General features: G+C 38.6%; 1 protein-coding gene across 15 annotated transcripts; it reads left to right on the top strand.

The window, feature by feature from the left end:
• Positions 1-95: 95 nt before the first annotated feature.
• ap3d1 (adaptor related protein complex 3 subunit delta 1) lies at positions 96-25951 on the top strand. 15 transcript variants are annotated; one of them, XM_086161145.1, is made up of 35 exons: positions 96-417; positions 3925-4020; positions 4674-4754; positions 5040-5120; positions 5235-5342; positions 5474-5603; positions 6004-6143; positions 6360-6433; positions 6540-6589; positions 7002-7051; positions 7443-7491; positions 8597-8742; positions 9153-9301; positions 9391-9621; positions 10595-10826; positions 11017-11162; positions 11277-11418; positions 11751-11822; positions 11986-12061; positions 12346-12545; positions 12899-12972; positions 13349-13372; positions 14841-15009; positions 15179-15322; positions 18178-18231; positions 19583-19675; positions 19914-20069; positions 21093-21140; positions 22255-22275; positions 22691-22880; positions 23083-23171; positions 23450-23535; positions 24122-24243; positions 24646-24725; positions 24858-25951. In XM_086161145.1, the coding sequence occupies exons 1-35, from the start codon at positions 322-324 to the stop codon at positions 24951-24953; spliced, it is 3795 nt and encodes a 1264-aa protein (XP_086017271.1). In that variant the 5' UTR covers positions 96-321; the 3' UTR covers positions 24954-25951. The 15 variants fall into 15 exon arrangements, with proteins under 15 accessions (XP_086017271.1, XP_086017270.1, XP_086017275.1 ...); XM_086161144.1 differs by having other exon boundaries at positions 11986-12064; XM_086161149.1 differs by lacking the exon at positions 13349-13372.
• Positions 25952-27030: the final 1079 nt, after the last annotated feature.

Here is a 27030-nt window from a genome sequence, read left to right as displayed (position 1 = left end):
TGCAAGTACCTTTCAAGGAGGACTAGACCTTTAATTCCACTGATTCCCACATGAGCATCTCGCATTATACTCAAGTCAGCTGACTTTAGACGCCATTTTGTCAGCCATTTCCTCCACTGAGCTTTTGCCAGCGTCTCTGCACGGCACGGGACGGCTGACTGGCCTCAGCTTCATCAGCCAGGGCTTGGTAAATAGCTGCGGGTGGTACACGTACGGTAACCGGGTGGATGAGAGACGCTTCAGCGGGTCGGTTGGCACCTTCTAGACCTCTGCAAGGCGCTCGGCCCCGCAGGACAGAAGCGGTACAAGTCACAGTCAGCCATGGCTTTGAAAATTGTCAAAGGGAGCATCGATCGGATGTTCGATAAAAATCTCCAGGATTTAGTACGTGGCATCAGGAACCATAAGGAAGACGAGGTAAACCGCTCAACAAGCTAATGCCGCCCGGAGGATTTACAAATAAAGACTTGTGAATGTTTTAAAGTGAGCTCATAGTCCGCCACCTCTATCTTTTACTTGCTAGCTAGGTAAATTGACATTAGGCTGGCTGCCCGGCTAACGTTAGCGTCCTCTCGGTGATATCCCTCGCTAGCTAACACGTATGACTAATCTAAACATTCCTTGCACAGCCTTGTACAGGAGACTGAATTCTAGTGTATACCGGCGACGACTCACACCATAAGAGAATTAAAGAATTGAAGTTAATATACATTTACCGGTTGTTAGACAAACCGCTAACTTTGCTAACTGTCAGTAAGTAAGAGGAAACGGCTCATCGACCTAGTTAATCACAATAAACCAGGTGATCTCTCTCCGGCGCAGCGATGGATAACGTCGAGCTGTGCTGCTGCTATTAACACTCTTACTCGCGGTTACCTCTAAAAATCGGTCTTGGTGGTTAAAATTGTCTTTTACAGAAAGACACTACTGTATTGACTTCTAAACATTTCTACTTTCCAAATGTCTTGAGTCCGCCGGACTTTCCCTCATTTATTTCGAAACAAGAACCGCTCCGCCGCTGAGTATAACCATGGGATGCTCTGATGGTGAAAATTCGTTATGATCGCGCACGTTTAGCCTGCATAAGCAGGTGCGGCCACTCAGATAAACCCAGCATAAAGGCGTATTTCACAAAGCCGGGAAATGAGCCAGCAGCTCATTTTGAACATCCCATCAGCATCTATATGTGAGCTCATCCCTGTCTGCTCACCGCTGTCTCAGACCTGTGTGGGAGGGATGTGACCCTGGATAGCCAACACCTCTTTTATCTTTCTCGTTAACTTGACGATGTGTTGGTTTTGCTTCACCTTGTTCTTGTTGAAGTGCAAAGCCGTGTGTGGGGTGAAAGGGTGGGGGTGCCATGAATGGTGCTGTTTCATAGAGCTGTTGTGCACCTGTCTAACTGCATAGCTTAGGTGTGAAATTTGGAGGCAATATGTCTAAGCGTCTTTTCAGAGATGATTTCTCTTCCAATGTGGCAGATTTGTTCTGCTTCCAGTCTTGTCAGGAAACAAATATTCAAGCATACCGTTAGTTAGTCAATCCTAGTTAGATGTGTCCATCTATTTCATGTTTTTTTTTTTGTCTCTGCTTTTGTATTTACAAACAAGCACCTAATTGTATCCCTATTGTTCTGGGCCATTGGTGTTTGATCTTTTGATTCAGCCCATGGTCTGGGGTTGCTTTCAATGGTAACCCAACCTTGGCAAGCTCAGATAAGGTGGTGGTGGTTGCCCTGCCAACATTGAATGGCTTGCTGAAAAATTAATATCCTCTGTGTGTTGACTTTTTCCTGACCAGCATACAGTTACTCATGCACTGTTATTTGTTTTTCATGTGCCTACTGACTCCTCACAATGTTAAATCATTTTCACCGTGTTTATGGTCTTTGAACAGAAGTTCCACTTAGAGGAAGTCCTTGGATGCATAGTAAACTATTGTTTCTATTTTTCTCATTATTATTTAACTGGCATTAACTAAAAGAATAAGTGTAGAAATAGTTTGTTTCAACTATCAGTGGACTCTTAGTGTATCCTCTTTGTCATTCTGCATTAGAAATTTGCCTGTGCTGGCTCTGTCAACTATTTCAGTTATTTCTAGTCCTGAATTGGTCATTGAGTGTAATGGTTACACTGTGTCTGGCGATTTGGTGTTGAATCCCTGCTTGTCTGTTTCTCTGGAGTAGCAGCAGAGCTAAGTCCCCTCCCCACACTCTAAGCTTCCTCCTGTCACTGTGCTGTCTCATGACTGCACACACATGACCAGCACACTCTCACACTACAGAGCTATATGTGTTATGTTTAGCAAGGTTGCTCCATAACAACAGTTCACTGCTCACTCTACTTTTTGGTCAAGCTCAGGTCTTCATACATTTGTTGAATGAATTTTTTTTTTTTTTTAATTCATCTTCATTTAGTTGATGTGTGTGGAGGGACCTTTGACAGATACTGTATTACATTGCAATTCTATAGCAAGTCTGCTGATTTACACCAGGGACCAGCTGATGGCAGAATCCAAGAGGTTACTGCCATAATGACCACAAAAGGGGACCTCCCTGCAGAATTTATGAGGTGCAGAAAGGAGCAAAGTGATAAAGGAATGGTTTCAACAGTATTTTGATGGAGCAGGGGAATTTTTTTTCATGCCTTTTTCAAACTTCTTACGGAGTTTATAAACAAGCATTTTGAATTCCCTGACAGTTCAGATAAAGGCCTATTTGGATTTTTATCTCAGCATTATTTAACTTCATTGTGGTCAAACCAAAGAAAACTGATGTTTGCCTTGCTATCCAGAAAGTGTTTCCAGAGACGACTTTGGCAAAAGAAAAACCCAAGAAGGCAGAAGTAGCCCACTCACTTGAGATCATTTTTAATTATTATACAATATCACATTTAACGGATTTGGTTGCTACTTTATTTTGGAATTATCGTGTCCTTATCAGGTTACATAAGTCGTATTTTCATTGTGTCTTCTCCTTTTTACAAATTCAAAAACCTAAATTACTTGACTTTCAGCTCATTTGGGAACATGGCACCCAGACATGTTTATTAACAAGCAGCTGTAGGATAAACTAAAAAGAAAACACTTTGATAACATCTGCCCAGAATAGATAAAAATTTGAAAATACTTTTTCTGTATAACAAACACTGAGAACATAAATGTTAAAAACAAAACTTGTTTTTTCAAGGCAAAGTATGATGTGGCCTTTTTGATTCATTCGGTCTTCACTCAAGGAACCTGGTAAAAGTTTGAATAATGTGACTTAAATTTTACCAAAATATAACAATTATTCTTATAGCACAGATGGGATTAGCGTAAATGTAACTGTTTCAAATGCAGGCTCAGCAGTTTTTAGCTTTTTGAATAGAATTCAAAGTTCTTGTTTATATCTTATTCCTTATTCTGAGAAGACAAACATCCTAGCATCCTCAGCTGAAAGATTATACTAGTTTTTATTCTGCTCTAATTTTGACTGCTCTTAACTGGCTCTGGAAATCTGTAGAAATTCATCTCAAGTTCCTCATGAACTAATGAATCAGGTTTCGTGCAGCCATTGGTAATTGCATGTTTCTCTATACCATGCTTCTTGTAGTGTCTGCAAGTGTCCTGTCATCTGGATTCAGACAGAGTTCAAGCCTTGATACTTTAATCACTGCTCAAGATAATTGAATTTGAGATATTTCAACAATAAATTCTACTTCTGCTGACTGGTTTCTTATATAGCAAAGTCACACCAGAGAACATGCAAACTTTTAACACAGTAAGATCTCAGCTTGAACTGAACTGGGTGCCTTCAAGCTGTTGGGTAGAAATGCTAAATATCAGTGCACCACTGTGCTGTCCTGTTCACGAGCAGCCACACACAATGCACATCACTCAACTTAATCTAATCTGGTATTTGTGCTGTCCTTTGTCTGCCCGCAGGCCAAGTATATTTCCACATGCATCGATGAAATCAAACAAGAGCTCAAGCAGGACAACATCGCTGTCAAAGCCAATGCTGTGTGCAAGCTCACCTATGTAAGCTCCCTTTGCACCCGCCACCTGTTAACTGTCTTCTTGAATCAGCAGATTTCCAGACAAATTGTGAGTTTGTTCTTTTGTATGGAAACACACAACTATCTGGTTGGTTTCACACACAATTGACTAAAATTATGCTTAAGAGTTTTACTCCAATTGTGGCAGAATGGTAATCGCTCACTATTGAAGACCGAAGATTAACAAAAACTTTTAACGACCCAAATAACGACCCAATAAGATGCATATAGGTGACTAAAATGAAGTCCCTTAAAAATGAATAGCAGTAGAAGAAAATCCCTGCGGAAACTGAATCTAATAACTGCGTAAGTGATCCAAAAACACATTTACACACAGAATTCAGCCATTGTAGAATATTGTGTTCAGTCAGAGCCTGGTTTTCAGATGGACTTGCAAAGTAAAACTACCCTCTTCACTTTTAGAAAACACACTCATATGTTCCTATACACATCTCGATGTCTTTTTATCGCCTAGGTCTACAATTGACAACACCAGATGGTTGTAACTGGAATCTGCTCCTTTTTTAAAGCTTTTATCTCAACACAGCAAGCTTCTCCATGCACTCAGGGGATTGCTTAGAGGCTCCTCCCTTTAGCCACTGCATCACTTTTGTCTCTCTTTTTATTGTGTAACAGCTTCAGATGCTGGGCTATGATGTCAGCTGGGCAGCTTTCAACATTGTTGAAGTCATGAGCTCCTCCAAGTTCACATACAAGGTACATGTGGTATCCATACCGGTTCTAATGGGTGTGATGTTATTATTTTTACTGTGCTGTATTTTAAGATGAAAACCCTTTGGATAAAATTTTTGAATTATTTATAGGGGCATTTCATTTATTTCTGTAGCATCAGAGCTCTTAGGTAACAGAGCATATGGAGAGTACTTAGTGAAATGAAAAAAATCTATGAAAGCGCTATTTAGCTCTCATGAACCTACATAATTAAAATAGTTTAATGAAAACCTAATGTTCTTTTAAAACACAGCTCTTCTCCCTTTCTAGAGAATTGGCTACCTGGCTGCCTCGCAGTGCTTTCACGAGAGCACTGATGTCATCATGCTGACAACCAATCAGATCCGAAAGGTTAGTGACACGCTCACCACCCGTGCTCTTGAGTCTGTTTTGCTCCTCTCTGTCAGCTAACCCTCTATGACTTACGTACTTATTGATTTTAATCTTTTCTTTTTTTTCCATCAGGATCTCAGTAGTCCCAACCAGTATGACACAGGTGTTGCCCTCACTGGCCTGTCTTGTTTTGTGACCCCTGACCTTGCTCGTGATCTGGCAAATGACATCATGACACTGGTGAGTCATGGAAACCCCAAGACGGTTTACAAAAGTATGAATAAACTCCAGTATGCTTCTTTGTAATATGATGTTTTTAGTATATATTTTTTTTAATGACACCTCTTTTCTTTGCTGTTTATCTAAACTAGATGTCTCACACTAAACCTTACATAAGGAAGAAAGCTGTGCTGATTATGTACAAGGTATTTCTGAAATACCCTGAATCCCTGCGGCCTGCCTTCCCTAGACTCAAAGAGAAACTTGAAGACCCAGACCCAGGTATTAAGAAAACCACTACATTCATTCTGCTTCCCCAGGGCTTCTCGCTATGAAGAATACAGTGCTATTTCTAGATGTGCCATTTATCCTTTGATGTTAATGTTGATCCTCTCTGGGAAAGGGTTTCTCACTCATCAATTGATCATCCAACTATATTGCGATAAGGGAAGACTTGTTCGTACTCCTGTTAGCGTTGCATTGGAGATTAACAGTTCACAGTATACTTTCTATTAAATTGACAAAAATATTAATTTTAAATGTATTTTACTACTTGTGACTGTGTGCTGTGGGGTTGCACTTATTTTCTGTGTGTGAGGAGGGTGGTAGTTGCTGATTTAGTATTAATATTAAAACGCAAGATGCATAATTCTCGTTGTTAATCGTCTATTCTTCTCTCTAGGTGTCCAGTCTGCTGCAGTAAATGTTATTTGTGAGTTGGCACGGAGAAATCCGAAGAATTACCTGTCTCTGGCTCCTCTTTTCTTTAAACTCATGACATCGTCAACTAATAACTGGGTTCTGATCAAGATAATCAAGCTGGTAAGTCTGCAGGTTGCTTTTTTTAATGTAGCAGTCAGACTGTTATACCTGACCTCAATCTGCTAGTCTTTCAGCTATTTACAAAAAAAACTAAAAAAAATAAACATATTTTGCAAATATGTTTTTCAGTAGTGATAATGTTGAGTAGGTCTCAGCCTCACCGACTTAAATTAAGTCATTTAGTTCACAAAAGCATATCTCCTCCTTGCTCTACAGTTTGGGGCACTCACACCACTGGAACCACGTTTGGGGAAGAAGTTGATCGAGCCTCTTACAAACTTGATTCACAGGTGGGATGAAATCTCTCCTAATGTGCTTCTTACTACTGGAAAATGGTGTCCAGAATATCACTGACCTGCTTCGTTTTTGTTTCTTATCTTTGTTTTTTCCTCACAGTACTTCTGCCATGTCTTTGCTATATGAATGTGTCAACACTGTAATTGCAGGTCAGTACAGTTATTCTGTAAGAATTAAAGACTTATTTAAAATTTGAGTCCAAATTAGGAAAATTTACTTAATAATGCTTTTATAAAATTGCATTTAGATGTTGCTGGTTAAAACATTTTTATCTATGTATTCAGAAATTTGATAAACATTGCAATCATGTAATAAATTAGTCCTGAATTCATAGTTAGAATTAAAATGTACATTTTAATGTCTGTATCAAATGAGTCCGGAGTACTATTCACAAGGTCTTGTGAATATATGTGTATATATATATATATATATATATATATATATATATATATATATATATTTTTTTTATAAATTCAGAATCTTATTTCTTTATTTATTTATTTTCCCCCACTTCAACCAAGTCACATTTAGATGTAATTGTTTCTTGATGTTGCTTTACAGTGTTGATTTCCTTGTCATCTGGGATGCCAAACCACAGTGCTAGTATCCAGGTAAGCCTTAGACTTCCATACCTCCTTTTACCAATTGTAAAAGTTGACTATAATCTTTTTCACATCACTTGAATCACAATGCATGCTTCCACCTGTTTTTCTTCTGTTCCTGAGTCTGTGTTCTCACATTTCAATGTCAGAACAACTGTCAGAAAGGCCAGTAAAAACCACAAAGCTCTTTCCTTTCTTTCTGTGCTGGTGACTTTTGACTTAAGTGTGAAATTCATTTTGGGCAATTGAGCATAGACAAAGCCCCTTTCCCCTTATTTGTTTGTCACTTTTTTGTTACTTTGGAATGGCTTCATTACTGCAAGGATGAAACTGTTAAGGAGAGGTTTTCAGTGCTGTTAATGGCTTTTTTGTTTCCCTTCTCTCCTTTTTTTTTTTACAGCTCTGTGTCCAGAAACTGCGAATCTTAATTGAAGACTCGGACCAGAACTGTGAGCCCTCTGTCAATGCCTGCAGTGTGTCATTTTCTCATTGTCTGCATTTTTCAACTATGGAGTAGTAGTCCACCCCTGTAGATGTCAATAATGAGGACCACCCATCCTCTAACTCTGGATAACTCGAACCCAAATACATTCCCAGTAGTTGTCACTGAGGATTTACAAAGGCATGAATTCAATTAACATTTGTCACACAAAAACAGTTTATATCAAAAACATAACCAGCCACTTGTTGTAAGCTCAGTTTTAAAACTCATCAAAGTTATGCAATCACTTACAGTGCAAGAGGACTGCACATTCTATTTTACATTGGCTAACTTATGATCCACCAAGTGGAGCTGACTGCCGGCAGTCATTCGAGTTATCTTGAACATCCCATGAAATACAATGCAACTTAGATTTGGTATGAGTAGAGAAGAATGTGAAACTGAGGCGTACAGGATTTTGTTCTCCAATTTTGAGTGGCCACTGATATCACTTGTTCACAATTAAAATAGATGTGCCAGTGTTGTGGCAATCTCTGTTTTTTTGCAGTTGCACTGACGCTGCTGGTCATTTCTGGAATGTGTTCAGTGCAGTGGACAGAGTCAACACAACCCTGAGAGAGGGAGGAATTTTATAGCTGTTTGTCTCTGCTAGGTTAAAATATCTGCAAAATAAGAACGATTCAGCACGTTTCAGAATTTTAAGAATGTGAAGAGTAAAAGCTCTGTGTTACAACAGAAAACTAATCAAAACTGCAATATATGTGTCGTCTTGTGCATATGTGTTTGTGTGTCTTCCATCGCTCTGGTTCTTTGTGTCATTTTGTTTATGCATATTCTTATACTTATTGTGAATCATATAAAATTCTGAAATAGGGGAATGAGGGAACAGTCTGAATTGCCTAGAATCTAATCTTGACGTAAGGATGATAAGATTTTTGAGTATTAAAACCTTTTTGTTCATAATTACTATACTGCAATGGGTTGTATTGTATGATACCAGATTATTATTATACAGCATAAGGGCTTGTAGGATGGGTAACCATTTAGTTATGTGTCATCATTTGTTTTATTATGTACTGTGAAAATGTATGTATGTGTATTTGCTCATTTAGTGAAATACCTGGGCCTCCTGGCCATGTCAAAAATCCTGAAGACCCATCCCAAGTCGGTGCAGAGTCATAAGGATCTCATCCTCCAGTGTCTGGATGACAAAGACGAGTCAATCCGTCTGAGAGCTTTAGATCTTCTCTATGGCATGGTATGGAGCACAGTCTTGTATATAAAATATATAAGTGTCATGTTTTTTTTTTATTGCTGAAATTACAAGATTGTATGCTATTCCAGATGCCAGTTCTTACAGAAATGTTGTATTTTTTCTCATTTACTCCTTAAGTTATGCCTTGAGCTAACTAACATAAGGCAGTTGTTTATTGTGTTGAACATTGTTGTCAAATAAGAGTTTCCTGCCAAGATGGCTTGGACAAGACGCAAACCACTGTAGAACACTAAGTAGGTTCACACTAATGCCATTATATGATTTAATAATCCAAGATGATATGAGGATTAAAGTTGGCATTTGTCAAGCAAAGAAAGGGATTTGTAAAGACTCTGGTTTTCCTACTTCAGTGTGCATTTTTCTGATCTGAAGACCCTGTCTTCTGTCTGTAGGTTTCCAAGAAGAACTTGATGGAGATTGTAAAGAAGCTAATGCTGCATGTGGATAAAGCAGAAGGAACCACATACAGGGATGAGTTGCTCACCAAGATCATTGACATCTGTAGCCAGAGCAACTACCAGTACATCACAAACTTTGAATGGTCTGTTTTACATCTATTCCTAATTTGTATTTATTTATTTGATTCTGCCTTCTTCTTTGTGACATTGTATACGTCCGTTTTCTTGACAGGTACATCAGTATTTTGGTGGAGCTGACTCGATTAGAGGGCACAAGGCATGGCCACCTGATTGCTTCTCAGATGCTTGATGTTGCTATTCGGGTCAAAGCCATCCGGGCCTTTGCTGTTGCCCAGATGGCCACTTTGCTGGACAATGCCCACTTGTTGACTGGGAACATGCAGCGAAACGGCATCTGTGAAGTTTTGTATGCTGCAGCCTGGATCTGCGGAGAGTTTTCAGAGTAAGTACAGTATAATTTTCCTTAAATTTATGTTTATATTAAGCAAGAAGTATGTTGAAATACAGTTTACAATGCATCACCTAAACAAAAGACATTAAATCCAGGAGGCTTCATGTAGGAACCCTCAGATAAGGTAATACGATCAAAGCCATGTCAACAATAATTTCCAGATTGGAAAGTGAGTGGAAATCCACTTTTTGTAAAGCCAGAAGGCATCTGGAGATAATTTTTTTCATTTCTAGCAATGGTCACAAGACATAGGAAAATAATGTAAAAGGGTTCAGTTATATTCCTACAAGTAGCAATTTTAGTGAACATTTTCCCTATGCTTTAATAATTGGCATCTGAAATGACACAAAGTATCCATGCTAAACACAGACACAGTCACAGCTTGAACCTCCCTCTTTGGATCATTCCACTCAGGGTAAGCAGTCCTCAAACTGATGTTCATGAAGCTGAAATGGACAAAAATAGAGCATCCCATCCACCTGCAATATACTAGCTATTTATCTAACCTGATGATGATGAGGCTCCAGACTTCACTATTTGATCATCCATTGTCAAAGAAACATTTGTAGTTTTACCTCTATCATACAAACTGTTAATGCAGGGACATTAACAGTTTGTATGATAGAGGTAAAACACACATGGAAATGTCATATAGTGGTGTCTGAATGAAAACGGTGTGTACAATACGTGCCGCTGTGGTGGGATGTGCTTGCTCTACACTGTTAAGTTTGTCAATCACATATTTTGGCGATCAAGGTACCCCCATGGGATGAGGTCCAATTAATTCATTTTGTCAGCCCTTACTCTCAAATGTTGTGAGTCTAGGCCCAGGTTACAAAAAGGCAGGGACTGCTTTATTTCAGTAACTTGTGCACAATTAGAAATGATGCAATTTTTTGACTTTCATGTCATTAGAATTTAGTGCTATCGTGCATAATCCTGTACATCTCTCTCCTCTCCCTAGACACCTAGAGAATCCAATGCAGACACTGGAAGCCATGTTGAGGCCAAAGGTGGCCACTCTACCAGGCCATATCCAGGCAGTATATGTACAGAATGCAGCCAAGCTGTTTGCCACAGTGCTGAAGAGCCAAAATGGGGACACAGACAGCACTACTGCTCAGGAAACCAGCCAGCTGATGATAGACCGTCTGCCTTTGTTTGTTCAAAGCGCCAACTTGGAAGTGCAGGAAAGGGTAAGATTGCAGAGGAGTGTCACTGGACATGCTCTCTAATCATCATGTTCAATTTCTGTTTCACAGACTATAATCAAGATGTTAACTATGCTATTCTAAAACTCCTTTACTTCCAAACTATATACACTGACACATTCAAAAAGCCTGATTGTTTTATCTTTTTCTGACTTACCTTCTGTCATGTGTTTAGGCATCTTGCATCCTACAGCTTGTCAAGTACATTCAGAAACTACAGCAGAAAGAAGTAGAAGTAGCAGAAGAAGTCAGTGCCCTATTTGCTGGGGAGCTCAACCCTGTTGCTCCAAAGGCTCAGAAGAAAGTGCCTGTTCCTGAAGGGTGAGTTAATTGTCATTGAAATTACAATGTGCAGATAAGATTGACTAATAGAATGATTTAAATTATTTGAGTCACTGAGATCGAAATTGTGACAAGAGTGTTTGTTTGTTTTAGTCTGGACTTGGATGCCTGGATCAATGAGCCTCCATCTGAGAGTGAGTCTGAGGATGAACAGCCCAAGGCTATTTTTGCCAAGGAGGAGCCCAAACACTCCCGCCCCCGTCACACAGAGGTGGATGAAAAGGAACTTGCAAGGGTATGCTGGTGGATTATTATAGTTTAGCTGGATTGAGCACACGCTGTTTCATTTATATTTCCAGTCTATAGCAATGTAGTTGAGATAATGCGTAACACTTTTGACACATTTATATCTGCTTTGAATTAAAAGAATTGTTTTGCTTAAACTAATGTTTAAGCATTTTACAAGTCCAAGATGTACATATGAAATGGAAACGTTTAAAATGTGTTATTCAAGTTACCGACACTTAGATCTTCTATGACTAACATCTTTCTTCCCTTTTCTCTGATAACATGTAAGTTACTTATGGTTTCATAAATAATTATCATACTGTTTTTCTCCATTCCCAGAGGAGGGAAGCCAGGAAACAGGAGCAAGCCAACAACCCATTCTACATCAAGGCCTCCCCATCCTCCCAGAAGGTGTGATTATCAATAACCTCTTGGCTCTAATGTTTTGCAAAATAAATTGCTGGTTTCAAGTCTAGATAGTAAACTAGGGCTTTGCTAAATAAAGATCAAAGTTCTTTATTTGTTGTTAAATGTGTGCAAGTCATTGTTACAAGTGAGTATGTCCTCTGTACAGGTGTACCAGGATGCCCCCGGAGTGGAGCATATTCCAGTCGTACAGATTGACCTTAGTGTGCCTCTTAAAGTCCCAGGTGGTAGTCATTGTCCCAATATGACCACAAAACTCTTATATATTCTAATTTATTTAATACATTTTAAAAATCACATGTTTACATTAACTTCATCTGACTAAAAGCTATACTATAAATCCTTGAAGAAAATGGGGCCTATTTGTGACTTAACACTGGTTTTCTCTGTCTTTTTACTTTAATCTTTCCTTTTGTTTAATATTCTTATTTTGTTTTATACTTGTCTTCATTTTTAAGTGAATTTCTTTTTCATCATTTCACAATTGGGTTTCTCTCAATCTCCAAAGGTCTGCCTATGTCTGACCAGTATGTGAAGCTGGAGGAGGAACGTCGGCAGAAAGAGAGGGCAGAAAAGAAGAAAAAAGAGAAGAAGAAGAGGAAAGAAAAGCGCAGTGGACGAGGAAAGAAGCATGATTCTGGTCCCGAGAGTGAGGAGGACATTACACCAGCGCACATGGTTGATATTGTTACAGAGGAAATGCCAGAGGTAAGTGTATAAATGTATATAAGTATATAAAAGAACAATTGAACTATCCTTAAATCCCATCAAAACATACTTTTGACTTTTTGATTTTCAATTTTTTTCATCATTAAAAACACCTGTACAGTTAAGAATACCTTTTATTAAATGATCCAGTATATAGATCACTCTTATTATTTTTGTCCCAGCATAGAAATGTTCCCTTATGCAAATGATTGAATGACCCAGTGTTTAGTCAAAATGAATCGCTACTATCATTTTTTTCCAGAAGCAATTATCTCATCCAATATCCTCTGTGATTCTAGAGTGATTTTTAAAGTAATTTTAAAAATGGGTATTGTTCACACATTTTCCTCTAGAATGCCTTACCCAGTGATGATGATGACAAAGACCCCAATGATCCCCATAAAGCCCTGGACATTGACCTGGACAAGTGAGTCTATATCATTTTATCAAATATGACTTTTTGTGAATTTGGAACCCGCTAGCTAAATTTGCTGAATATAGAATCCCCCACTTTGCACCCTTTACCTGCATGATTTAAGCAAATCAGTCAATTGTGGTAACTCAAGAGTTTCAACCCAGAGTAACCCCAGGGGCACTTTGAAATTGAACCTACACTATAAATTACAATACAATTTTCTTAAGTTGAGTAATTGAGTAATTCTTAGTGTTTGGCATTTCTTCAGCTGTATGGCCGCAGATGATGCCCTCTGTTTTTTCTCCTCACCCATATTTATGGCGATTTGCTCTCTGCTTCCTCTTTTCTATGCATACACACACCACACACTGCCTCTTTGTCTGGTCAGCTTGGTGGAAATGGCTGGGCGCAGGTGAGTAGCACCCCAGCCATCGGACCTGCTCTCTGACTTGTACATGGATTGTTGCACTTTCTCTGGCCCCAGATAATTGTCTTGCTCCTCTCACTAACATTGCTGTTTCCTTTGTTCATTTGAAATCTTCAGAAGCTGCGTTGCTCCTTTTGCTGTTTGTTCCTCGTATCTTGTACTTTTCATCCGTAGCCATGGCTAATGTTCAGTATCCCCTCTGTCTTACCTCTCTTAAACTCTAAAGCTTGACAATATCAGCTGCACATGTAGTACTGATGAATGACTTGTCGATGTAATATTTTTATTAACCTGAAACAGAAAATACTTATTATTACTTACACAAAAAAAGACTTTAAAGAAAAATACCATAATGTGTTGCCGCTGATGTTCTCAGGACTCAATCTTTCACTCCTCATCTCTTTTAGTAGGCCTCGAGAACTGTACTTCTAACTTTTTAGCAAACATTCAGCCTTTTTGTGCTTTTCAGAAATCTGTTCTAGTTTCCAGACTCACCATCAGTTGAACTTAATAGATATGCCTTACCTTTTAATTTCCTTTTTCAGGTTTATATGTGCCTGTGCTTGATAGGGGTAAAAGTGCACACAAAAATTGCACATTTTGAACCATTTGAAAGTTAAATTGAGGTTTCAGATAAGTGATCTCTGAGTACACATGACTACTGTAATTGATAAAAATATAGATTTTCAAAGAATCTGGAGCAGATAAGGTGAAAGAAATCAAATCCTTGAGATGCTTTTATCTGTCCACTTGAGGGTAGAAATTTAGACTCTTCTATTATCTAGCCGTTAATTTCAGATTAAAATATGAAATATGTTGTCATCGTTTTTTTTGTAACTTAATGAAGCTGCACCGTCTAATCTAAGATACTGTTTATCTATTGTGAGGAAGCTCCCAGAGGGTAATTGTTTTCTCATCACTATAATTTCCCTCAATAAGAATGGCACAAGGTTTTAATGCTGTTCAAATTCAAATTGTAGACAGGTTGTAGAAACTACAGTTCCTGGGGGAAAAATCAGAATAAAATTTTTAACATTTGTGTTAACCTAATGTGTGCACATAATCATTTTGAAAAATGCACATTTAAACCAAAGGTCCTCAAGTTAAATTAAAACCCATTAAAAACAACAAAATAAAGCTTTAAAATCCAAATAGTGCATGCTTCTTGAAAACCTTGTATTATGACTGGCCAGCAGGGGGCTGCAGTAGGTGGGATGTAAAGAGCCACTCCAGTGGAATGGCTTTGGTCAATGCCTTGAAGAAGTTGTGGCTGCTGCTTAGTATGCTTGACTTTGATGAATTGCTGCACTTTAAAATCTTTAGCTTTGTGTCTGTTTTACAGTGTTTTATGTTAGAGATAACCATGAGTAGAGTGTTTTTTTTGTAATATTCCATTAGGTGGGGGATGGTCTAAAATCACCAAATGGTTTATCGGTACACTGTTGTCATCTAGGCCCCTTGCAGACAGCGAGAAGCTACCAGTTAGGTCACATCGTGCAACAGAAGCTCCAAAAAGCCCAGCAGAAGACGGACATGCAGAAAGTGGCACATCACAGGAGCCCAAGAAAAAAAGTCACAAGGAAAAGAAGGAGAAGAAGAAGGATAAAGAAAGAGATAGGAAGGTGAGTTTAAATTCTGTTAAGGGAAAAGAAAGGTCTCTTCATGTCTTCTTGGACACACACTCTTCAGTCTAAGTTATGAGTTTTCCTTATTCTTCCTGGAGAGTGTAGCAGTGCCTTGATATAATGAATCTGTTTCGTTGAGCTGAATTGTTTTTTTTTCACTTTGCAGAAGGGCAAAGAAGAAAAGAAAAAGAAAAAACACAAACCTGAAGAAAAGAGGATGGATCTACTTGGAGAACAGGAAGACGAGCCAGCGGCCCAATCAGAAGAAGCTACTGAGGTAGCACAGCCTCCCAGTTCAACCACCACTGAGGTATGCTGCTCAGTATCCGGAATTTTGTTATACTTAAGATTAACAATTTAGGAAAAAAAAATCCTCTTACATGCTTATTTAGTCACATTCATTGACTTTGGGCTTAGTGGTATGTTGCATATGTAGATAATAATCATATTGATACATTTTATTAGCACCTTTCTTAAAGCGGAAGGACTCTTACACCGATACACGTTTAAATAAAAATAGAGCCGTTCTCTATGTACATTTTGTTCTGCCTTGAAATGAAGTCTTCCTTTACCCCTCCAATTCTTGTGGTTGCTCAACCTGTCAATGAATAAGTCAGTTTCTGGCTTAATACAGAGAAATAGAGGTACACCATAGAGCTCAATTACTGAAAATATCTGGCAAAATAAAAAGGAGGGTGTTTCATTAAATTGAAAATACAAATAAGTACACAGTTAGGTCCAGAAATATTTGACAGTGACACAATCTTCATGATTTTGGCTATGCATGCCACTACATTGGATTTGAAATGAAACAACTACAACAGAATTGAAGTGCAGACTTTAAGGTTTAACTCAAGGGGTTGAACAAAAATATGTGATTAAACATGTAGGAATTATAGCTATTTTTGTACAAACGTTCCTCGTTCCAGGGGCTCAAAAGTAATTGGACAAATAAACATAAGCCCAAGTAAAATGTTACTTTTCAATATGTTGTTGAGAATCCTTTGCAGGCAACAACTGCCTGAAGTCTGGAACCTATGGACATCATCAAATGCTGGGTTCCCTCCATTGTGATGCTTTGTCAGCCCTTTACTGCAGCCGCCAAACAAGTTGTTGCTTGTTAGTGGGTCTTTCTGCCTTAAGTTTTGTCTTAAGCAAGTGAAATGCACGCTTGATTGGGTTGAGATCTGGTGATTGACTCGGCCATTGCAGAATATTCTGCTTCTTTGCTTTAAAAAAAAATCTCCCGGGTTGCTTTTGCAGTATGTTTTGGATCATTGTCCGTCTGTAATGTGAAGCGTGGTCCAATTAACTTTGCTGGATTTGACTGAATCTGAACAGAAAGTATACCAATATACAAATGAGAATTTATCCGTCTGCTTCTGTCTTTGTTCACATCATCAATAAATACAAGTGACCCAGTGCCACTGCAAGCCATGCAGTCCCATGCCATCACACTGCCTCCACCATGTGTTACAGGAGATGTGGTGTGCTTTGGATCATGAGCTGTTCCAGTTCTTCTCCAAAGTTTTTTCCACCCATAATTCTGGTACAGGTTGATCTTAGTCTCATCTGCCCAAAGAATGCTGTTCCAGAACTGGGCTGGCTTCTTCTGGTCTTTTTTGGCAAAGTCTGTTATGGCCTTTCTATTTTTGAGACTAATTAATGGTTTGCACCTTGTGGTGAATCCTTTGTATTTACTCTCATGAAGTCTTCTCTTTATGGTAGACTTAGATATTGATACACCTACTTCCCGCAGAGTATTCTTCACTTGAGTGGATGTTGTAAAAGGGTTTTCTTCACCATGGAAAGGATTCTGCTGTCATCCACCACTGTTGTCTTCTGTGGATGTCCAGGCCTTTTTGAGTTTCCTTGCTCACCAGTGCCCTCTTTTTTTCTCAGAATATACCAAACTATTGATTTGGCCACTTCTAACATTTCTGCTATCTCTCTGATGGATTTCTTCTTTTTTTCAGTCTCAGGATGGTCTGTTTCACCTCTCTTTTTGAGAACTCCTTTGGCCGCATGTTGTGTGTTCACAGCAACAGCTTCCAAATGCAAACGCCACACCTGGAATCAACTCCAGACCTTTTAACTGCTTAATTGATGCCAGGTGATAGAGGGAGGAGCCTTATTTTTTGCAGCGTTCTGAGTCAATTATCCAATCACTTTTGGTTCATTGTCAAAGAGGCGGCTCCATATTAAAGACCTGTAGTTCCTAAACCCATGCTCCAAATTTGGATGTGAATACTCTCAAATTAAACCTGAGACAGCTGCACTTTAAGCCCATATCCATTTTGTAATTGTATCCTGAATATGTTTTCATAAACAGCTAAAATAGCAAAACTTTTGTCACCGTCCAAATATTTCTGGGCCCAACTATATATAATAATTTGAAATCAGTAGTTGATGAATGAAACATTGTGAAAATCACAGATAATGCTATTCTCCACAGCCTTAGGCTGATATTTTTTGCAAGATGCACAGCATTTTTGAGCACAAGCTTTTTATTACCTGGTCAAATAATTCTGGTCTCAGCCTGCTGGGAGACCAGCTTTCAGCCACAATTTACAAAGAGATGATCCAAAGATGCAAATGTGTGATCAAAATTACTCCTACCTCCTGTTCCGGTGCTTGGTTTTAAATAAGTTGAAAAAAATGCACATTTTTGAAATATTGATAAACCTCAAACCTGGAATTTTGTCTTAAAAATGTGGCCAATTTCCCGATTTTCCATAAATACTGTTTTCTGCTGTTTGACTTATCATACTTGTGTTATTGTTTGCACCAAGGGGAATTTGTGTTCTGTGTTTAGGAAGTGCTTTAGAGGGGACTTGAAAATATACATTCTTTATATTTAGTTTTACATTACAGTCAGTTGGAAAAGTTTTTTTTTAATATTTGTAGGCTTCATCACCTTTTCCTTCATTAAGGGCTATTGCTTCCTCTGTGCCTCTATATTTAATCAGCTGGTGTTTAAGTTTCAGTTTAAGTATCAGTTTCTGTTGACTTGACTGCTTAGACCTGCCAAATCCTTTATTTATTCATGAAATGGAACAGTGTAATCTCTGGATTCATTTTCATGAATCTTAGAAAGCTCCGTAATCCTGTTTGGCCCTCAACCTCTCACCTCCTCGAACTCCTCTCCCCCCCTGCCTCCTCTAGGTTTTGGATCTGGATTTCTGGCTCGCAAATGCTCCAGTGCCCTCTAACACCCAGGTTGAGTCATACCCTACGCTCTTCCCCTCATTTCTCTGTTTTACTTAGCAATTTTTCATGACTTTATGTTTTCGTATTCTACTTTGTTTTTTTTTTTTTTTTTTTTTTATAAATTCAGTTTTTATTTAATCTTGGTTGACAAAAAAATCTTCACATTTTCCATGCCACAGCATTTTGACACAACTTGCTCCTTTGCAGGTCACCTACTACTTTCTTCTGTCATTCACCAGCCCACTGGTTTGAGTGAGTGAGTGAGTGAGTGAGTGAGTGAGTGAGTGAGTCGCATTGCCATTTTCCTTTTGCCCCCTGCCACTTCTTTAGCCCTCTACATGTTGGGTTATTCTGAAGGTGACAGTGATGAAACATTTGCTGTAATACTGTTTGTAATAATAGTGGCGGTAAGGCATTGAGTATCCTATAAGGTTCCATGAACTCTGGCCAAGCCCACTACCTTAGGTTTGTGTCGGCTCTGCATCCCCATGTGTCCACATTGAATGATTTCTTTTAATGTTGTGTTTATATATTTGTTTCCATCGGCTCTTTTGTCCGTCTGAAATGCAGTAAAAGAGGGACAATATTTTCAAAAATTACAAGTGTGGTTGAGTATTGTGGCAGATTGTGTAGGGTTTTATTTTACTATAAGTAGCCCTATGTGAAGTGTTCTAAAGTATATGCTTGCAGATAACCTACTTTGTACTACCTGGGATCACATATCTATTACTTTATGAAGAGCTGATCGCTGTCATGCTCAACCAAAATGTGCAGTATGACAGCAAGGCTGTGAGGGAAAAGAATTATGAAACATCAAGAAACTGCATCTGCAGATTTTAAATTTTGATAAGGTAGACTTTTTGCAGAAAAACAATTTAACGGGAACAAATAACCAAAAACATCTATTTAACTTTTAAAGACAGTAGTGTTAAAGGTTGCCTTGCAATCGAGAGCTTTAAATTTCAAGGTCACAATTCTAGAAGCATGGCCTCACATTTTTTGTGTAACATTAACATTTTGTTTTCCTTTTTTCAAATACAATGCAATATTTTTTTATCAAAGTAGATAATTCAGATTGGATCTGAAGACAGTTAAATGAGAAGAACAGAAGTCAGTGTGGGAGCAAGCATGTAAATCAAACATTTCTAAACATAGATATTGCAGTCAATGGATCAATCAGTGATTTGGTTTGATTTATTTAGCTCATTTTGCTTTCAGTCATTTAGGTGTCACAGAATGAGTTTAGTGGTTGAATACATCATGAATACCTGAGAGAACTAACTAACAATTTATCCCCAATGACACACATATACACGCTCTGTGCTAATGCATGTCTTTGTGTCTGCACTTGTGTGAATAGGAAGTGGCTGCAGAAGTAGTGGCTGAGGCAGCCTCTGTCACTGCACCGGACTCAGAGCCTGATGAGCCAAAGGAAACTGAAATGGAGGAGTCGGTGAGTCAACATTGATATAGTGATTGTCTATTTGAAATTTGGCTCACAGGCCAGAGATTTTTCTTGCCCTGAAAATGTTGTTGAGGAATATTTCGGAGTCCCATGTTTTCTTACTTATTAGCCTCATGCTAATGCCAGCCTCTTTGTTCATTCCCTCATTCAGTGGACTGAAGATTTGTAGAGGTTGCAAGACGTATAGCTGACAGATTCTTTTCTCTTCTGTCTTATACATTTAAAGAAATCCTCTAAACACAAGAAGAAAAAGCAGAAAAAAGAGAAAGAGGAGAAGGAGAAGAAAAAGAAGAAGAAACATCATCACCATCACCACCACAGTGACGAAGGCGCAGAGGGTTCAGTGCAGAACGGCACTGTGGAGGAGGAGGAGCCTTTGCCGGTCAGTGATTGTCATGTGTCAGATTATGCAAATACAAGGTGGACCTGAAAAATTGATTTGGTGCATAACTTGTGGACGTTGTTGACAGTGACATCAATTTTTAAGTAGGACTTATTTCATACTTCTGTAAATATTTTTCACTGTATAATTCTGCTGTTGAGAGGAAAACGATTCATCGACTTAAAAACTATTAATAATATTATGCTAAATGTAGACCATAAAACATTTCCTCAGACAGTCTTTGAATTCAGAGCTCCTGTGCAGGCTTACACATAGTGTTGTTTTACTTAATTCTGCTCAAGACTCTTGTCAGTGAACATGTAGTTGCATTTTGAAGATTACATAATATTGGAGAGAAGTTCAGAGAAGCCAGACTGAGATGGTTCGGTCATGTGCAGAGGAGGGATGGTGAATATATTGGTAGACGGATGCTGGGATAGGAAGTGCCGGGCAGGAGGTCAAGAGGAAGACCAAAGAGAAGATTAATGGATGTAGTGAGAGAGGACATGAAGGTAGTTGGTGTGAGAGAGGAGGATACAGAGAATTGGGTTAGATTTAGAAGGTTGATTTACTGTGGCAACCCCTGAAGGGAAAAGCCGAAAAGAGAAGAAGATGTAATACACAGTCCCTTACTGCATCGCATATCAATACTGGGTATCACAGGTACCAACATTTCATATTATGCATCAACAAGCATGTGCTCTACAGCTGGTTTGACAGTATATAGTATATATTCGTACATATCAATACATTTATCAATACATTGGACCTCCTCTTTTTTTGTATCCATGGTTATGAGTAATACTAAAGTCCTCTCAAGTAAGACGGTGAACATCACAGAAATGTCTCTGTTATGGTGCTAATAATTTTGGTTTGTGCTTCCTATATATTTTGAAGCTTGAACCTGTGCTACCAGTTACAAAAAGACAATCTAAATCCCCATAGCAGCGGCTCCAGTTCCAAGTTTGCATTCCAAGTGGCAAAACAATACCTCATCTCATTGCTGCTCTCCTCTCCTTTTAGCCCATGTCCAATTACTGCCTACTGGCTGAGAACTCCTATATCAAGATGGTGAGTAATGGCAATCAGGTTACAGCTGAGGAGGAGACTTTTATCTTGGGAGGTAATAGGCTGTGATGATAATTTTAACAGTTTTACCCTTCATTTAGCCTTTCATGTACATTCCATCGACCCAGTGGCTGTTGCTTCTGTTGTAAAAATCCAGGCTTTAACGCCACTCTATGAAAACTTGTATCTCACAGTGTCATGTTTCTGTGGCCAGTTGATTGAATTGTGTTCATTATATTCAATCCTGTACTGATTGACCAGAGTATTGTAATTGTAGCTGATGTACAAAGTTGAATCAACAAATAGAAGAAATCCTCTACAAATGAGATACAACTTTCTTTTTTTCATGAATTACTGCTACTGGCTGTCCACTGGGCCTCAAGAAACAAATGTCATTACATTCTAATAAGAATGGAATGACCATAAAAATCATTGAACACAACAGAAGTTCACTTTCAAAAGAACTGTGCTTTTGTTTCAGCTACCCATTTTATACACAGGTCAATGATGCACTGTGACTACATCGGCTGCCATCTCCATGGCAAAATTACATTCCTAATCCTTTAATCTCAGTGGACTTTTTTAAATAATGATTTATATGAAAAGTTTCAATATATTCCCCTTAAAACCAACCCTAAGTACATAGAGGAAAATTCAAACTTATTGACTTTGTGTATTTTTAAACATTTTCCAACCGATTGTATGGCATTTGTCATAATAATCTCACCCTTATTTTTTAACTTCAGATTCTGTCCAGGGGGGGAATGGACAGTGTGATATGACAACCTCTAAAGCTCCAAAGCATAGCGACCTCTTGATACACAAGAGGAGGCCATAACTGTATCTGGGTACTCAAAACATTAATAAAATTAAAAATAAGAATTAAAAAAGGTGGATGAGGTCAAGCCAGTTACATAAACTTCTTTCATACACACCTGAATGTTCCTTTATTGTGTTGCAAGCTCTGTAATGATATTTGGATAAGCGATTGCAGGTAAGGCGGTTATTTTGTAACACTTGTGCGATTTTAAATTGACGTGCTGGTCATCTCAGACAACTATTTCATGAATAGTACGCTGTATACAGATTTCACCTTTTTCTCTCCCTCTCTTCAAAGATGGTCGAAGATGCTGACCAGGTACTGGTTAAAGTTCTGCCAAAGGCAGAATTATATTCAAAATCTTTCTTAGATGTGTTTTCAAGCTTTCTTGTTTCTTTTCATGGAGGCAGGCTCTGAGAATCGATGCAATTCTTAAAGCCTCGCCCAAAATAATTCCCAAACTTATTTCTCCAGCAGAATTGTGCTATATAATTTTCTAAAAATCTTTGTGTCCTTTTTCCCTTTACTGTACTTATTTGGTTCATATAAGCTGTTATTTCTGGTGTTGGTTTTGAGCTTGATGTGTTTACATTATGCACTAATAAAATGTTCAATTTCTAAAATGTAAGGTGGGGCCTGTGACAGCTCAGCCTTCTCCAATACATATATTTATATATATACTGATAACATATCAAATTAACAAATTAAAAAAAATTCTCTCTTTGTCACTAAGGTTTATGATATCCAGGGAAACCTGCAAGATGGAAGCCAGGTTGTGGTGTCTGTTATTTTTGAGAACAAGTGTGACAGTTTCCTTAAATCAATGGAGTTCAATGTCCTGGACTCTCTCAACTCAAAACTTCAGAGGCCAGAAGGGTCTGGTCCACACGATGGCCTCACTGTGCCCTTCCAGCTCCCACCCGGTCAGTGATTATCTGTGTAATGTGTATTTAGCTTTATTCGTAAAAATGCAAATGAATCTTCTTTTAACGGACTTTGAATATGCAGTTATCTCTGATCTTGTGATTGTACTTACATCAACTGGAATCTCGTTGATGACTTAGCGATGACATTTCAATTTGGTTTGGAAGTTAAGTTACATCTCCTGAACTTTCTCTGCTCCAGGGGTGTCCAATGAAGCTCGGTTTGTGTTCACCGTTCAGAGCATCATCATGCCACAAAAGCTGAAGGGAACACTTACCTTTATTGTGAAGGTTGGTAGAAAAAAGTACACTTTATCAATGGAGATCTTGGTCTTTGTCAGTTTGTTTAGAAACGTAGCCCAAAAAAAATGGAAAAAGTTATTTCAGTGACTTCTACCAGGTAATTTCTCCCAACTTGCTACCTGAACTATTTCCACAGTGGTAAACAAGTGTGTAAGACAACTCTTTAAACAAATATGTATTTTTTCAGATCAGCAAACTTAAGAACCGTGTTTGTATATTGATAGTTTTCTATCTTCATATGCTGCTGCTGTTTTCATTTTGCACAGAATGAGGATTCCTCAACTCATGAAAAACTGGATTTCAAACTGCACTTTACCTGCACCTCATACCTAATCACAACCCCATGTTACAGGTGAGACGTTATTGCAGTGGTCGGGTACCTATGGCTCGCAAGCCATATATGGCTCTTCTGGTGATGGCGTATGGCTATCAGATAGCCAACTAGTTTATCCGCATCAACCCTCATTACGGAAAAGATGGTAAAAAGAAAAAAAAAAAGACTATGATTACCGTGTACTCCGGGCTATGTGGACAGAGGAATTTGCATTTGGATGTGCGCTATGGCTTTTATGGCTCTCCCAGTCAAAAAGGTTCCTGACCCCTGCCTTATGGGGACAGCAAGGAAAAGTTAATACTAGCTTTTTCATGTACCAGTGACTAAATTTATTTTTCCTTGTCATTTCGGATCATCTCTATACAACAGAAGTAAGACTAAATCTGGGCAGCAAAGGCTATTGTAAATGTACCTAAATCTTTCAATTATATGTTCACATTTCTTGTGTAAATGGTATCATGTATACTTTGTGGTTATAACACAGAAATGGATTGCATTAAAAAAAGTTTGTAGATTTAAAAATCCAGCCAGGATTAAGTTTGTTTTTTTAGGTCTCAGCCATTCGTTTTCTATTTGGAAATAATTTTATGTTTTCTCTCCCTAGTGATGCATTTGCAAAGCTGTTAGAGTCTGGGGACCTGAAGGGCAGCTCTGTTCGCCTGGAAGGAGTCAGTATGCCCTTTCACCATCTACTGGCCAGGATCTGCTTCCATCACCACTTCTCTGGTACGATTTCAGCAGCTCCATGAAATCAAGATGTATTATAGACCTTCTTATGAGCTTGATCCCATTTCTCCCGATGACCTGCCAAAGATGAATGTAATATATTCTGCAACTCGCTTGTTTTTTTTTTTTGCCTCTACCACTCAGGCTACCTGTTTGAATGCTTGTATCTAAGAGCTAAATGCTAACGATAGCAAGCGGATTAAGTTTGCATGTTTGGTTTTGCAAAAGCTGTTTTTAGGAGGCCTTCATTACAACATTTTAGTTTATAAAATGTAACTATACATTGAAATTATATGCAAAGCAAGAATGAATTACAACGCTGATCTTGATTCATATTTTAGATGCAGGAGTGCGTTATAGTGAAATTGATGTGTGTGTGTGTGTGTGTGTGTGTGTGTTTAGTTGTGGAGAGGATCGATGCCTGTGCCTCAATGTACAGCAGGTCTATCCAGGGTCACCATGTATGTCTGCTGGTTAAAACCGTGAGTTCACCTTAAACTTTGCTTCCAAATATTTCAAAGCTGCACTAGTTAATAACACTGAAAAAACAAAACGTGTTTTCAGATTGTAACATAAGCTTTCTCTCCTTCATCCTTTTTCTGTCTCTCTCTCAGTCCGGTCCCACCGTTTCCATTGACGCTAAATGTGACGAGCCAGCGCTTCTTGGGAATGTGTTGGATGAGATCAAGCAAACCTTCTCACAGTGCTGATTTTGCCCAGGGTAGCTCTGGGGTTCACCATGATCCCCCACACTATACCCTCCTCCATCAAAACACAACATAATCATGTTAATGAAACACTGCGGCTGGCACTTCCAGTATCGCCCTATTTATTAGTCCTGAAATTTGCAAGATTCCCCCCACCCCCTTGCCTTCTACTCTGTTGTTCCACTGCATTCTGAGCTTTGTAGTCACTCCTGACACTCTGTGTTGTTTTACAGACTCAATGTGTACTTGCTCCATCTTCTCTATAATGCACTTTCATTTTTATGTTCTGGTTTTCAACAACCCGCTTCTGACTTTGTAATTGATTCTGGCTGTACCCTCACCCTGTTGACAAGTTAGTCCTTAACAGTCATGTTAAGTAAAATTATAACTGGACTTATACTGTTGATGTTAAAATTGTTTTTAACTGTTATTTTGTCTCTGTTTTTGATTTTTGTGTTTTGTTTCCTTTTTAAGTTTTTTTTTCCAATTTTTATTTTATTTGTCTGATGCCTGTATGCGCCTTTGTTTTGCTCTTTCCTTTCACCTTCCAAAACAGTGTGCTGCTCTTTTATTTGCGCCTGGGGACCATGACTCAGAATGTTCTTAGTTGGGCTCAATCCCGCTCCCTCTTCACTGACTTTGTGCCCAGGGAAGATCTGACACCTGATCACTGCTGAAAGAATAGTGCTAAGATGAAACTAAAGCTTTTGTGAAGGCATGGGTCCAATTGGGGAACTGCTGCCCTTTTTCGCCTGTGATAAGGCTCAGAGTGCATTGTTAGCTGAATCTATTCTATGTGTGATTTGTACAGGAGAAAATTGGTTTTGCTCTATATCCCAACACTGCAGTCAAACTTACTCCAGCTTTTCCTGAAAATTTTATAACGCCCAACATGTTCCATATAGCTACTCCAGAATCCATCTGTGCTATACAGCAGTTTGCCCCTTAATTTAATGTTCAAATCCCTTTCTATAATCAGTAAATGATAACATTTGAAAAAATCATGGTACCAGAGGCAAAGTGTACAACCTAATGTGAGTTTTCTACTTAATCAGAAGATAGTTTGCTGCCTTTTTCAGCCTCTTCTTCAACTCACGTACAGGATGGTTGTATAGAATATGGTAATCTGTTCCGACACCGAAGGACATTGTTTTTTTTTCTGTGAACCAACGATGGTACTGAAGGCCCTTATTTTCCTCATCAAATTTGATGATTATTGACATAAAAAGAATTTTCCATGTTCCGTCATGGTCCTTCCTTCTTTCTTGAAAAGGTCAAAAATGACAATCTTATGAATGACTGACTTCTAAACCAATCGGCTTTTTTTAACAGTGGTCTTCATATCCACTTACTGAACAACAGTGGGCAGTGGTTTGGTTTCTTTCAGTCTGTATTCAACATCATGGCTTCCACTTGTTGCTTGTCTTCAAAATACCTTTGCGCCTATGCCACATGCAGCTAGATAGAACTACACACACTAAACCCCAGTGCTCCCCTCAGTAACTGCCTTGCCACTATATGTGCATTGACATTTCATCCTTAGCATTAACGGCCAGTTCAAAAGAAATGGCATCCTCTAAGACGTGTGCAGCGTGTGTATTGTTATGTCTCAAGTCACAACCTCTGGCTGCACAAACTAATTTCAGAGTAGCAAGCTGAGAACAGATTGGGAAGTGTCTCTTCATGTAATCACAAAGTGTGTGCGTGTGAGTGTGTGCGTGCGTGTGCGAGATAAAATGGATAAAGTGCTACAAATCTATTGATGTCTGTGACCTGAATGTCAGTTCGACCATTCCATGAAATCCTCTCTCCAGTAGAAGTCTGAAGATACAGGTAATCAGCTGTAACTAAGGAATGTCAACAGAAAAAAAAGTTTGGATGTATTCCCTGAAAATCTCAGTGAGGCGTTTCCCCATTATTCGTTACCCTACTTCTGATCATGTTTCCTGTGAATATAGATCCATTAAAATCTGTATATTGCATGATAAGGAATGCATACTTTTTATTTATCTGTTTTTGGTGTTCCATGGACATGCACACAGAAACATAATGCTTGTCACTCCATGTTTCACTATTCACA

Source organism: Fistularia commersonii, chromosome 16, assembly GCF_037954325.1.
Source record: "Fistularia commersonii isolate RoL2024-O1a breed Wild chromosome 16, RoL_Fcom_v1.0, whole genome shotgun sequence".
Classification (NCBI taxonomy): Eukaryota; Metazoa; Chordata; class Actinopteri; order Syngnathiformes; family Fistulariidae; genus Fistularia; species Fistularia commersonii.
The sequence above is the reverse complement of the archived record's forward strand: the minus strand, read 5'-3'. Positions and strand labels throughout refer to the sequence as shown.